This window comes from Buceros rhinoceros, unplaced genomic scaffold (genome assembly GCF_000710305.1).
Source record: "Buceros rhinoceros silvestris isolate BGI_N320 unplaced genomic scaffold, ASM71030v1 scaffold18271, whole genome shotgun sequence".
NCBI classification, from domain to species: domain Eukaryota; kingdom Metazoa; phylum Chordata; class Aves; order Bucerotiformes; family Bucerotidae; genus Buceros; species Buceros rhinoceros.
Genome location: NW_010392716.1, coordinates 12,092 through 26,783, shown reverse-complemented (window position 1 = coordinate 26,783; position 14,692 = coordinate 12,092). Strand labels below are relative to the sequence as shown.

Below are 14,692 nucleotides of genomic sequence, written 5' to 3'. Positions count from 1 at the left end.
CATGATCTGGAAACGGAGGAGAGAAAATGTCCATCATCCGTACCAGCCACAGCACATCCCACTTGGCAGGTGGTGGTGACCCAGAGCACTAGGAGAACATGTGGAGAAACAAGCTACAGGAAAAAGGATACGGCTTGCGGATATGGCTTGAGGATGTGTGGTATTAGAAGCACTTCTGCCATCAACCTACAAATTTTCGGAAGGGAGAAGGTGCAAGTAATTAAGAATGAGGAATGGGAAAGAGAAGGGACAGATACAAGAACTTACAAAGGTTTAATATTTTTGTTGGAATTAGTATCAAAAGCTTCCTTAAGGGGAAGAAAAGAGTGGAACTACAACATTTTTCTAATTACAAATAAATGAGAAATTAATAAAAATAATCTTGTCCTATAGTGAGTATCAGCAGTGAAGTGATATTCTGTCTTCAAAAACCATCACTGTACCATTCCCAAATCCTTTCCAGTGTAAGGAGAAAGACATATTCTTTGACTACTTCATCATGATGAATTTGTGGTCTGCTTAAGTGGTTAAAGTGCAGGAAAAGAGAAGATACAAAGTGCTTTAGGTTAAGGTGCAAATTATGCACGATTAACAATGGTGTAAATGATTACAAGAGAAAGGTTACTGCACAGGAAGGGTTGTGCTGCCTGGTCTGTTTTGCGCTATGTTCTGTTCTCATTACCTCCGAAGAAGCAAATGATTAAGTAGAAAGGGTTTCACTCCAAATCCTTTTTGACAGAGCGTCCAGGTTTCATGTCTCCAGACAAAGGCTAATCGTTACGGTGCCTCGTTTGGGAAACACGGGTCCTGGGAGCCAAACGGACTGAGTGAAGAGCATCTACCCCAGCCAGCCTTCAGTCTATACTGCCCGCAGCAAACAGGTCAGGAAAACATTTGTCCAAATTCCTGGTGTTGCTGATCATTGAGAAGAAGCAGATGGTACCAAGGAGAAATACTTTCTGATACTTGCAATAGTTCGGGGAACTTTGCTGTTACTGAGCGTTTTCCTCAGTTTCCTCATTTCATTTTCATGTCTAAGTTTGCATGTGAAAAGGTGCTAAAAACTGTTGAAGGCTCTCACAGCAAAACTTTGCAGACATTTTTGTAGACCACTAGGGAATCCTGGATTTAAAATGTTTTTGCCAGTCTTGAATGCCATTTCCAATCTTGAGTACTGTTACTGTTTTCTTTCCTCTTCACAGGCTATTTTATAGATTTTGTCATTGCAGTGCTCTGAAATCCGTAGATTACGGCTATATCACAGAATTAGAGCAAACTAAGAAATGAGAAATATCTTACTATGTTACTAAAAACAAAATCAAAATTATTAGGCTTTTCTGTTAAAGGAATGAAAGTGGAAACCTCAAAGAAAGGTTATATTTAACAAAAATCTTTATATTTTTACTGAAAATTGTTCTCTTAAGTAAGAAAATAGGAAGAGAATGTATATCCCAGACTAATTCTTTATTAACATCCGTTTTCTGTGGACATATTTAGGGAATATTTAAAAGACCTTTTTTCACCTGTAAAACCTTTTTAGATTAATTCTTTCTACCGAGTCCTGTTAGCAGAGTTTTGACTTAAAATGTGAGTACCATCTAAGTAAGTTTCCATTAATAATTCTCATTCTGAAGTGGGTGGCAATTAGGGGCGTAATAACAATTTTATATCCATGTCCTATGATTCTTTCTCAGGAGCAAATGGATCCTATAGGATTATTTATAGCTGGTCAGTATTTCTCTACCATGATCTCCATGTAGCATGAGGAGCACTGTAAATTACTGTTGGTTTTGACAAAGTATCTGTTCCGGGGGGAAAATCTGCATCCAGATTTTTTCATGCTGTCAGATATCACTGAAAAGATTTAAGTTTTGCAAGTTCTAGGTATTTGAGTTCATTCATCTGATAAATTAAATATTACTGTAAAAGCTCCTGCTAGCGAATAAGGAAATAATTCCACTGTTAAACAAGTTACATTTTCTTGGGGAATAAAATCTCTGCATCAGAGACATGAGGATAAGTGGTTACGGTTGAAGACCCAAGACAAGAGGTCAATGAATACAAAACAAAATTAAGGATAAAGGGCAAAACTCTGCAGCTTTGTTCAGGCCACAGAAATTCCACATGAAAAAGAATTTAATCAAGAGTTTATCCATAATTTTGTTCCTTTTTTGTGGATAGCTTCATCCTTTGTAAGAAAAAAATTAACTTGTACTTCAACAGTCACATGCCTGATTTTGTATTGAGTTTAGTAACTTGTGTTTAGTGGTTGAAAAGGGAAAAATAATAGCTGGACCCGGGTTTTAGGATCAGCATAGGCCTCCAGGACTCCACTGGCTCTTGCTCTGACTGCAGGCTCTTCCAGACTCCAGCCAGGCTTTTTTTCCCTGTTTGAAAATCCTCGTATGCACTTACAAGAAGCCTCTAAATAGCATTAAATTTTTTAGAGTTGAGCACATTTTTAAGGAAGTCTTCTAGACTGCTAATAATACTATAAAAGAAAGAAAGAAAAAAAGAAAAGTAGTAATAGAAAGGAAGAAATTAATTGGACTTCAGAGCTTTTAGGGTCATTATGGTGAGTCCAGATGGAAGAGGGTATTTAGAGTCAGCAGACGCAGAAGTGTCTAAATCAAACTTGGGGACCTACATAAGTGATTACTGAAGTGAAGGTTCTTGAGATCCGTGTGGTGAATGGATAGATCACTCAGCAACTATTCAAGCTAAACAAACCAGTGAGAATCTTGATGAACATAATCTGGAAATATCCTTCAGCTCCATGTGAAGGAAAAGGAATAGAGAATCAGTTACTGAGTGCTTTGGTGTAAGACCCAGTAACCTTCTTATAATGCAAATCGTAACATCTGATGTTGTGTTTGACTAAGGAGAGTTGTGGACACTTAGCAGCCCCAAAGAAGACAGCAAGGATCTATAAGGATGAGCTGAGCTACAGACAAGATGCCAGATCAGTACAATACATCAAGTCCTTAAAAAGCTGGGGGTAAAAAAAAATCTTAGAAAGCAGGATGGGAAACTTGACAATTAACTGGATTGTTAAAAACATCAGTTTGGCTGTGATTAGCGTAAGTGACTTAATAACTCATCAATTCATAACTGAATTGTCGTTGAATAATCTCAAGATTATTTTCTTTTTGTTGTTGTTGTTGCAGGATTCGTAGCAACAATTCCGCTATTTTTTTTAATATAGTCTGCAGCATCTACGTACATCATCTTCTGCCATGAAGTTGTTGTTTAAATTACAGAATCTAAAATCCTGGTGGGTTCTGAAGCCTTCTAACAGGACTTTCCGTGGACACCCCCGGCTGCTCGCCTCTGATGTACATTCACAGTACGAGTCCATCAGGCGGGGAGAACAGGAAATACCAAAGTACTTTAACTTTGCAAGTGATGTACTGGACAAATGGTCTGAGATTGAAAAGGTAGATGATATTTTGTTGTGCAGATGAGGTTCTTTAATTGGAAATTTCATTCGAAATAAGTTGGGTATTATTCTTTGTCAAAAAAAAATAGTTGCCAAAACGATTTTGCATTAGGACGTTATACAAAATCTCATTCTTTCTTGCTTTATATGAAAGTGTTTCTGACCCTCAGTGCTCCCTATGTAGGTAGAAAAAGCAATGTAAGTCCTTTTTGACTTGCTGTGCTTTTTCTTTTTGCATACTGTAATATTAGATATTCACATCATAAAGGTACAGGTAAACATAACAATAATGTAGTGTGTTAGGGAAAATTGTCCCTCAACTGTTTAATCGTCTTGCTCTAAAGTGGATTCTGTGTTTGTCCAGACGCCCTGTAGTTAGAAACCACTTAATTCCCCTCCTCCTGAGTGATCGGATCAGAGGAAGTCCTGGGATACCATCTTGTCCTGTTTTTTGTGTTTTGTCCTCTGCCTGTGCTGTTTTGTTCAGGAGTATTCCACACCTCCATCCAGAATATCAGAAGTGTTATGTGAACTATTTCACGTTATCTCTTACTCTGTAGGAGCGTTAATGCTCAGTATAAGGCTTAAACTGAAGAGGGATCCAGATTAGGGCTTGAGTCTGGAGGTAATTGGGCTCGTAAACATTTCAGGATCAGTAAAGGAGAATTTATTTAGAATATCTGAGCTTGATCTATAGCAATTTCGATCCATTAAGGACAAGGGAAAAATAATAGTTTATAATCCATTTGTGAAATACATCTTCCACAATTTGCAGATATTTGTGCGTTATTATTTCATGATCTTTCAGAAGAAAATGTTTTGGTTTTGAATCCCTGTGGTTTTTAGGCTGGAAAGAGACCACCAAACCCTGCCTTTTGGTGGATAAGTGGAGAAGGAGAAGAAGTGAAGTGGAGCTTTGAGGAGCTGGGGTTCCTGTCTCGGAAAGTGGCCAATGTGCTGACTAAAGTATGTGGACTGCAGAAGGGGGACAGAATTGTTGTCATCCTGCCACGAGTTCCAGAGTGGTGGCTGGTGAATGTGGCTTGCATGCGAACAGGTGAGGGAGCTTATCTGAGTCTGGTAAAACTGGTTAATGCAAATTGGTTGAGAGGGTCAAGAATTTATATGGTTTGTAAAGAAAAAGTAGTGTAATCATCTAGTGAGTGGCCTAACTACCAATTATGGAGGCAGTCCTGAAGGGTTGGCTCCAGGTGCCTTAGGACAGGTGTGTGTGCTGCAGGCATGGAAATAACAGAAGGCAGGGAAGAGCCGTTGAAGTCACCAGAGAGGTCCAGGTTTTGTTCCTTACAGGAGAGCACAAGCAGCCACATCACTGCATTGTAACTGCTTGGCTTGGGAATGCCAGGGCAGATCAATCTCAGAGGTCACTTTGGGGATAGTTAATAGTTTAGATTCTTAGAAGAGAATCACTTTTAAAAAATGCTATCCCAAACTAACTTTATTGCTCTTACAGGAATTGTCTTAATTCCAGGAATATCCCAGTTATCAGCCAAAGACATATTGTATCGACTCCAGGCGTCAAAGGCCGCGTGCATCATTACCAGTGATGCACTGGCTCCTGCTGTGGACTCCGTGGCATCTGAGTGTCAGTTTCTGAAAAGCAAGTTAATCGTGTCCAAAGGCAGCAGGAAGGGATGGCTGAACCTCACTGACCTGTACAAGTGAGTATGAGCTGGTGACACTGCAGTCCCGATGCAGAAAGCAGACCTGTTCTCCACAGAGTGCTCATTTACATGTATTCATCAACTACAGATACTCATCAAATGCCAGCATTAAGCATTAACGTTAATTAACTGCTTGATTGCTGATCCACATCCGAGTTGTTTACTAACAGCAGCTTGTTCTGGGAAATTTCTAGCCTTTTCTTCTTAAGGAGAAGTCTGGCTTTGAGGAAGTGTGACTCCACATTGTTTTAGTCTAATGTGGTGAAAAACTTCTGTGAAGCTTATTTGGGGTAGGAGTTCTGCAGCAGGCAATACTTCACTACGTTCTGAAGCCTGTGTAAAGCGACCTCTGAAGTCATGGTTGTGTTCTCTGTTTAAAGAAACCAATCTGCTGACCATTCCTGTGTCAGAACAAGGATTCAAGACTCATTGAGTATCTTCTTCACCAGTGGAACCACAGGATCTCCAAAGATGACTGAACATTCCCAGGGTAGTCTTGGTTTCAGACCCCTTTTAAGTGAAAGGTATGAAAGGTTTGAGCCTGGCTGAACATGAGATAACTGAAGCTCCGTAGTATCTATACTGATAGCTCTACTGAATTAGAAATAGCAATGTACAGCCCCAGTCCTTCTCCCTCTGAAACTGGTCTAGAAACTCCAGCAAATTTCTAGGGGAGTAGGATCATCCCAGTGCTTCTGTTTTTCAATTAATATCTCTTATCCTTTCTTTGGAGGGGTTCAAAGGACAGCCATCAGCTGGGAACTGATTAGCGTAACGAACCAAAAGATACCATGCTGTTTGGGTTACAAAAAGCTTTGTAATGCGTGGATGAGTAGAGTCAGGGTTTATCTGGTTGTATGGATCACCCTGGTCCCTCAGCAGCCTTAGAACTGAGATACCTTTAGTGGAACACAGCATCCATTCATGAACGCTGCGGCTTCAGCCCTATCTTCCTTCCTAGTGGAGAGTCACTGTATTGAAGTTCAGATTCCTCTCTTTCCCATACTCGATCCTGTATTACAGCTGACGTTGTATGTGTATGGTGATGTGTGTGTGTGTGTATTTATGCAACCATACGGTTAGGTGTCCTTTTATTCTAGAGCTAGCTCATAAAATAAACTTATTCAGAGTGCCGAGTGCCTACATTTCTTGTCAGAAATCTTGAGCTTGTTGGTTTTTTTTTTTTCCTGTGTGGTTTTCTAAGAAAAAAATTTCATTGTCTTTAAATTTGTGTCCTTTTATTCTAGAGCTAGCTCATAAAATAAACTTATTCAGAGTGCCCAGTGCCTACATTTCTTGTCAGAAATCTTGAGCTTGTTGGGGTTTTTTTTTTTCCTGTGTGGTTTTCTAAGAAAAAAATTTCATTGTCTTTAAATTTGTGTTTTTCTGCTTTATCAGGTACTGGTTGGACGCGACTCCTTCAGACGTGATATGGAGCACAGCAGACACGGGGTGGATACTAGCATCACTAGGATCTGTTTTTGATCCCTGGGTTTTTGGAGCATGCGTCTTTATACATAAGCTACCACAGATTGAATCATCAGCAATCCTAAATGTAAGGAAAATCTCATGAGCTGTGTTAATCTGCAGACAGCATGTGAAAGAGTAATTCTTAACAGCGTCCATCGATTTCATGAAGGTTGTGACCATAGTTGTGTCCGGATGCTGTATCAATTGCATAAAGCCCGTATTTGCATTTTTAGCATTCGCAGAAGGGGCCAAACCTGTGGTTCATTCACACGTTTTGCTCACAGCTGGTGAGCGCGGCAATGAACGTCATCCAAAAGCAGCACTGGGTGTTCTAGAAGCAACCTTCTGTTCTAGTGCCTGGAGAAGTAACATCAGCTGGTCTTAATGCAGGCGGAAGCCGAAGTGTTTGCCCTGCCCGCGCTGGCCGAGATGAAAGGGAAAACCTCCCTGTAATGTAGACAGAGACGGGCTTATTCTGGCCGTGCTCCGAGCCGTGCAGGCTGGGTGTCACGTAGCCCTGTTAGCATGGGATTTTGTCTCATCAAATGTACTGTGAATCTCTGCCTATTGCAGCAACTGTGGGAGGGTTTGTGACCCAACAGTGAGCCTGTGGTGCACGCAGAAAGGAGAGCTCCCTACCTCCCCTGCTTGCTGTACATCCACGGTTTTTTGTCTGAGCTTCACATGTGCATCTTGTTGTCACTAGACTCTCTGCAGATTCCCCATCCACACGTTGATCGGTGCTCCAACACTGTTCCGCATGCTGGTGCAGAATGATCTCTCCAAGTATGTCAAGAAATTATTTACTAATGTTTAATTTACCTTCACTGAATTTTAGTGATCTTCCAGATCTAGCTGCTTCAGCCCAAACAAAGTAGTAATTTAGTTTAAAATATTCTTCATGAAAAGACTGTCATACAAAACGTTTGAGTTTTGCTGAGTTTTATGATCAAACATAGAGAAACTTGATGTTTTCCCTCAGAAATGTGAGACTTTAACTACTGAACTTGTGAGAAAATCCCTGAGGGTATGAAATTGAGCACCTGTTAAATTCTGTGATAATTTTCAATTACCACACTATTTGGCCATGCTTTGGGAAGAACTCTCATCCTAGAAAGTCAGCATCAGCATAACTGTGAGGGAGAGACTGGTGGCAGTTGTACATCATCCCCTGCTCCAGTTCTCACTGCCTGCCTCTGTTCCTTCCTCTCCTCTCGCAGCTTCTCACTTGGAGCGTTGCAGTGGCTGTGGCTCAGCACACGGTTCTGTGGTTAGTTATAGGAACGTCCTTAAATCCCAGCTGACTTCAGCAAAAATTTTACTGTATTTTTCACGAGTGTTTCACACTGACTGCTACAACTCAAATGGATAGTGTTGAGCACAGACAGACTGATCACCTTGCTATATCAGGAGCTGAAGGATTTCCTCACTTCACGGGACTAACTTTCCCAGTAGACAGCTCTCCGGTGTATTTGTTTGTCATTGCGTGCTCCTTGTCTTAGCCAACAGAATTAAGTACTGCCTCTCTTGTATTTTAACTCCCTGTGAAGCTACAAATTCATGAACCTGAAAGAGTGCTTGAGTGGAGGGGAGCCACTAAATCCAGAAGTCATGGAGCAGTGGAAAAGCCATACTGGGTTGGACATCCATGAAGTATATGGCCAGACTGAAACGGTACATCTGTAGGGTCGATGTTCTATTAAACATTTGTAATTCCTTTTTTGCTTTATAATGTCTTAAGGTTTGTTTTGAAAGAACACTGTCTGTTTCTTCATGTTTCTGTAAATGTTTCAGTAATCTCCTTCCCTGATACCCTCTGAAAGTACACCCTCTCACGGCTCTTCTCAGAACCCGCCGGAAACACGGGTTGTTGGGAGGAGATGTCCTCTAATATTGCCATAAATGTCCTTAGGCAAATTTCAAGTGACAGCGGCAGGCAAGAGGGCAGAATTTGAATCTAAGGAAGAGGTCTGGTTAGCAGATAATGGAGCACGATTCTTTCAGGAAGACTCTTGATTTTGCTTATCTGTACCATACAGCACTGACATATAGGAGCCTATGACTCTTAATTCCTCACTTCGACATTATGCTAGAAAATACATTTAATGGATGTAAATGTAGCAGTTTTCTGTTGCAAAACTTTCTTCTGCTTTTTACAGGGAATAGTCTGCTCCGTTTTTAAAGGAATGAAGATTAAACCTGGATCGATGGGGAAGGCAGCTCCCTTCTATGATGTTCAGGTTTGTTGGCTGCTCTTTAGATTCTTTCATAGGAGATTTTGTTTGATTGATTTGAGGTTTGTGGGTTTTTTCTCATTGAACTAAATTACGTGTTGTTTTTCATTCTAGATTGTAGACAAAAATGCTAATGTTCTACCTCCGGGACAACAGGGGGAAATTGCTATCAGAACTAAACCTATAAGACCACTTGGTTTCTTCTCTGCATATATAGTAAGGACTTCATTCATCACCACTACCAATCTCCCCAGAATCTCTCCACTTGCATAGTTGTGCAAATGGCTAAATATTTTTCACCAGTTTACCAGAGTAATTTGTTTGTTTGGATTGGTGGATGTTAGAAAAGGGAAGAGAAGAATTTGCTCAAGATTGAGTTAAAATTTTTTTAAAGGATCAAAATGTTTTTGCTTTTAAAATATATTTTATTGTGTTTTATAGCAAGGTCAGTACAATTCTTGATCATCCTTGACTGTTAAGTTCTAGTGCATTTAACGTTATGTGCATTATAGCGTAATGTATAGCTAATGCATACTCAATCTAAACTACTGTTTGTAAATACTTTGAGGATGACCCTAAGAAAACAGCAGAATGTGAACGTGGGGATTTTTATGTCACTGGAGACAGAGGGACTATGGATGAAGATGGATATTTTCAGTTTATTGGCAGAGACGACGACATCATCATTTCCTCAGGGTCAGTTTGCATACTTCCAGTTCTAAATCTGCCATTGTATAGTCTTACGTGTTGTGTTCCTGGGGAGTTTCTGACGCAGTACTCCTGTGACAAATGTATTGACCTCTGGACCTAGGAATACTTGCTTTTATTATTAGCTTCTCATAGACCTGCAGTATCATCTTGGCGATGTCAGTGGCATCATTGTAAGATGCGATACCGTAACATGGCATTAGCTGGTACTGCAGACCCCAGCTATCAGGGCAGGAGGGAGCTCCAGCTCGGGAGACACAAGGAAAGGAGAGAGAGAGGCATCCGCAGCCCCAGCAAGTCCTCTACCACATGACCACCATGAAATGCTCCCACATTCTCACACAACCAACTTCCCCATTCTGCTTGAAGTTTCTGTAGTTAGTTGTTGGTTTGTTTGGGTTTGGTTTTTTTATTTCAATATGACAATTAAAAAACATTTGGTGCTGGTTTTCTAGCTCATAGAAGCAAATTCTGCTTTTTTCTTTCCTTACATAGATACCGCATTGGGCCATTTGAAGTAGAGAGTGCCCTGATAGAGCACCCAGCAGTGGCAGAAACAGCTGTGGTCAGCAGCCCAGACCCCCTCAGAGGAGAGGTAATGATGCTGAAGAGTGGTGGGGGAAGCAATATGTTCGTTTAAATATATAACTGTATAAAGCAGTTCCTACATTACTGAGAAATGTAAAGCTCTAAGGCGGTCATGTTATCGTGGATAATCCTACTTGTGACAGGCAAAATCCCTTCCCGTTTACATGCCTTTGCTTTTCTTAGTTTCTTTTCATCCCAGGAAAGTCTTCTCTGTGAAGAACATTACAGTGATGCTTACTTTCCCCTTGTTGTTAAGCGCTTGTCTCTTATTACTCCTCCTCCTTGACACCCCTGAGAGGGCAAAGCAACTGCTTTTGCTTTGTAATCAGGGCAGGAAAACTCTGCTTTCAATTTCCCTTCTGCGCATACATGTGCAGAAGCTGAGCACAACCGTTTCTTATATTGTGCTGGTTTCTCTATCCTTCCCTTTCGCATGTTATGACGCTTAGCGGTACTGCTCACTGGTAACCTGTGCATCAGCCCTTCAAAATAGATGGTGTCAGATCACTTTTGTTGCCCTTACCTCGCAGGTTGTGAAAGCGTTTGTGGTCCTGTCCCCGACCTTTCCGTCCAGTGACCTGCAGAGCTTAACCCGTGACTTGCAGGAACATGTCAAGAAAAGTACTGCTCCGTATAAATATCCTAGAAAGGTAAATGCTGCTCAGGAGAAACTTCAAACCAGTGCACCCTTCCATAAACCTCAGGAGAATTACTACTTGGATTTTCATGATTCACCTGAAAGATACAGTGGTAAAGATTCAGCTAGAGCACTGGCTCTGGAAAATCTTTCCTAAAAAACATTAGTTTACATTATTTGTCATGTGTTTGAGAAAAGTGTTTGTTCAAACCTCTCAGAATTTTCCAGGCTTCATATGATATCCTAGTTAAATCTCCACCTTCTAAGTCAGGCTCACAATCGTAATTCTCCATTTTATGTTTAATGTTCAACCAAGCACTCTCCAGTGAATTTAGGGTAGCACTTGACCAAATCTGAATAAGTTTTTATCTTCGGGTCCTCATAATTAATGAACAAGAGGAAAGCCCAGGAGGATGTCTTTGGTGGTTTCCAGTAATCCCAGCACTACAGGAAAAGAGCTACTAGCAATGCCTTAGTTCACTTGTGCAGAACTCACAGGAACTAAGGACCATTAAAGACCTTGTGCCAATAACATCCCTTTTTTCTTCTTTTTGTCACTTGTCTCTGACGTCTGACACCATTTAGGTATTCATCCTTCTGTTACAGTACTCACGTTACTGTACTTGGCTGGGTTAGGTGGAAGGCAGCTGTACAGATGTTTGGCCATCTAGGCAGCCGGTGTGGCACAATGTGCTGCCTTGATTTGGCTTGAACTTGATCCTTTAGGCAAGGAGCTCCTACTGATGGGAGTCCTCTTAGTTTTCCACAGATGCTGAGAGCCAGTCCTGGAAGATCAGCTCTGCAGAACATGCTACATTGTTTTCCTGTCTTTTTTTTATTTAGGTGGAATTTGTCCAAGAGCTGCCAAAGACGGTCACCGGGAAGATAAAGAGGGACGAATTAAGAAACAAAGAGTGGGGACGGGTGTAGTAGTGTTTGGAATTTAATAGAACTTCTTTCATTCCATTAACGCTATATAAATTTCTCTGATATAAATGCCCTCCTTCTGATCTATTTTTGCTAAATGCCTGCGCATCAAAAATTATAGATAACATCAAGATGCGATGTTTGCACCTGCTTGCTAAGCTTCTGATGTCAGTACCACAGTTCTGGTTCCTCAAGCACTGCTGAAAAAGGCAACAAACCTTACAACTCCATTCTAGTCCTGAACATCCACAGATTCACCAGAATTTGGCTGGTGACCCGTCTCTTTCAGAGCGCATCCACAGTCAGTGAAGAGATATTGCTGATATCGATTGTCTAGCTCCAAGCAGTGGGAAAGACAGGCGTGGATTTGAGTGGTTCAGATGCTCTGTCCTTAAATGCAACATGTTTAAACTGAATGCAGCCCTCCTATCAGTTACTGAAGATGGAAAGACTCCTCTTTATCGATTACCACCATTTGACCTTCGTAAACCTTTCACGTGTTGATGACAAGCAGCGCTAGCTTCTCCCGTGCTTTATCCACCAATACTCTCTCATACAAGGAGTAGCTTCATTGCTCACCCTCAGTTCCAATCTTTGCACACTATGCACAAAACTCCTGTACCACTACCAAGCTTCAGAATGAAGGTTGCTGTCGGGCAGGTGACCCAGTTTGTAGAACAGACCATGATTCTTTGCTATAGTGGACACTTGCTACAGGAAACCAGTGGAAAAATGATCTGGTTTGGATGATCACACCTGTTAACAGTTGGCTCTTAGCTCTGTGGAGAGGCGTGTGTTGCAGTGTACACACCTTGACTTCTAACAGTTGCACGTGAATAGGGGGCCTGACTTCAAGGTTGTACCAGTTCTTAGCTGTTCCTCCTCGGGTTTTTTAATTTTGTACACTCGGCAAAGAGTTTGTTTTCTGGCATGAATTTGCATTATTTGACAAAAACATCTCCAGGCTTGGAGTCCTGTTCATTAAATAAGAAGAAATTGCTGGAGAACAGTAGCATCTTCAGGCAGGAAAAGAAGATCTTTTACAGCTGTGTCTCACTGCCTCGAGTTCTATGTCTGCAGCGGCTGTAAAGAGAGATTTGGAGAATTCTAATTCTGAGGAAGAAAACTTTCATTTCTTTAGAGTACACACTTTGCTTATGTCGGTGAAACAATTTCTGTACTAGCAACTGCTAAAACGAAATCAGTTGTCAATAAATACAATGTTTACTTCATTCTTTTTTGGCAGTTGCTTCATTTCTGTAATGCCCCTCAGTACGTCACGGAGATTTCAGGTCATTTTTCACTATTTCACTCCTAAGGTTTCTAGGAGCATTAAATTATGTGATTATAAAACTAATCACTAGTTTCTTTAATGCACTTGTTCGGGCATGTCACTTGTCACTGCCTCAAGCTCTTTCCTGTACCGGGTTCAGCTTCCTGAAGCCACGTGCTCCTAGGCCTTCCAGGGTCTCTACATCTTCTAGTTTTCTGCTCGGTTTCAAACAAACTAGTTTTTTAAAACAAATAAAAGTGGACAAAACAACAAAAAATCAGAAAAAAATGGAATGATAAACAAGTGCACAGGCTGGATTTTCAGAGCACTGGGAAACCATCCTTGTAAACCCCAGTAATGTTGGAAGATTGAGAGGTTGACTTTTTTGGTTTTTTCCCCCACCAAATTTAAGGACCTAAAAATCAAACAACTGAATTCAGAGCTGGGAAAGTTCAGAGCCTTAAAAAAAAAAAAAAAGTGTTTGCTCCAGGCTTCAACACTTGAGCTGTCACATACAGCTTAGCTGACCTTAGAAACCGGGTTTCTGTTGTGCTCTAGCACCCAGTTTTTTGCATGGATGGGTTGGGATCAAAGTCAAGCAGACTGCCGGGTTATTCGTGCCGCGTGCTGTGGCTGTAGTCTGTGAGCTGCTCTTCTCCACGCTGCACCAACCTTCTGTCATTGGTATTCACACACGGGTCTGTCTTGTGTTCAAGGTAGATGGTTTATTTAATTCTTCCCCTCTGCCCGGGATCAGAGAATTGCCAATACGTTTCCTCTGAATGCAAAATTATTTCAGAGACACAAGCTTGCAGCTACAAGCAGTTGAAAGCAAAATACATCTCTCTAGTACACAGCTTTCTTTTGGAACCACAAGGTTTGAAACTTGACTGGATTGTCCTGGATTGTGCAGCTCTGAAAAATATGATTTTCAATAACCAGCCTTTCCCTTTGAGACCTCCTCTCCACCTCTCTGGCTTCAATTTGAAGTTATTCTCAGAGAAATGGAAGAGCTAATACCTGCATCAGAAGAGGCATTCTGTACCAAATATATTTTGCTGCATTATTTCCTGAGTTTAAGCTCTCATCCAGAGCCTTCGGAAGGGACGTGGTGACTGCAGTACATATGGTCTCTGTAGGGATTACTGAAGTGCAACGTTACGATGAGGTTGCAAAACCACCTCGTGCAGGTGTTAAAGCACGTTTTGGCTAATGTCTGCAAAGACAGTGCTGTTCTCCCGTGTATCAGGATGACAAGAAAACAGAAGTGGATCATAAGAGGAAGTTGTGTTCTTGAGACCCTCTTCAGACTCATGCTTCAGAGGTAACGTTTCCTCTTCAGTGTTTTCCACCCCAGTTTTTTTCTGATTTGGGACAGTGGCAGCACAAGTCCTGAAGAGGCATTGCTACACACAAAGGACTAGTAGTGTTACTACAGCAAGACTCAAAATCCATGTTTTCGATGGTAGGATGATAACTATGGGCAGGCATCCCCTTCTTTTGAAGAGATGTCTCGTCTTCCAATCACTAGTCAGGAGTGGAATTCTCAATGCAAGGTTGAGAGTCTTTGGCGTGTTTTCAAACTGTGGGGTGTGTTGCTACTCATGGTATAAGATTACTAACTTGCATAAGCAACACGTATTTATACTGAAGACTATTTTAAAATAGGAATGAACCTAAGGCCCTTTTTTTGCATTAAGAACCCCTCTGAGGTAAATTAAATAAGAATTG

At 41.1% G+C, this 14,692-nt stretch overlaps 1 protein-coding gene across 1 annotated transcript; it reads left to right on the top strand.

The window, feature by feature from the left end:
* The first annotated feature begins 3,236 nt into the window (after positions 1-3,236).
* LOC104500874 (acyl-coenzyme A synthetase ACSM4, mitochondrial-like) lies at positions 3,237-11,691 on the top strand. The gene is made up of 13 exons (XM_010144596.1): positions 3,237-3,437; positions 4,286-4,496; positions 4,914-5,121; positions 5,505-5,648; positions 6,523-6,679; positions 7,301-7,380; positions 8,145-8,268; positions 8,754-8,834; positions 8,943-9,044; positions 9,397-9,524; positions 10,032-10,131; positions 10,655-10,774; positions 11,605-11,691. Exons 1-13 carry the CDS (start codon positions 3,237-3,239, stop codon positions 11,689-11,691), a joined length of 1,743 nt encoding a protein of 580 aa, XP_010142898.1.
* The last annotated feature ends 3,001 nt before the right edge of the window (positions 11,692-14,692 follow it).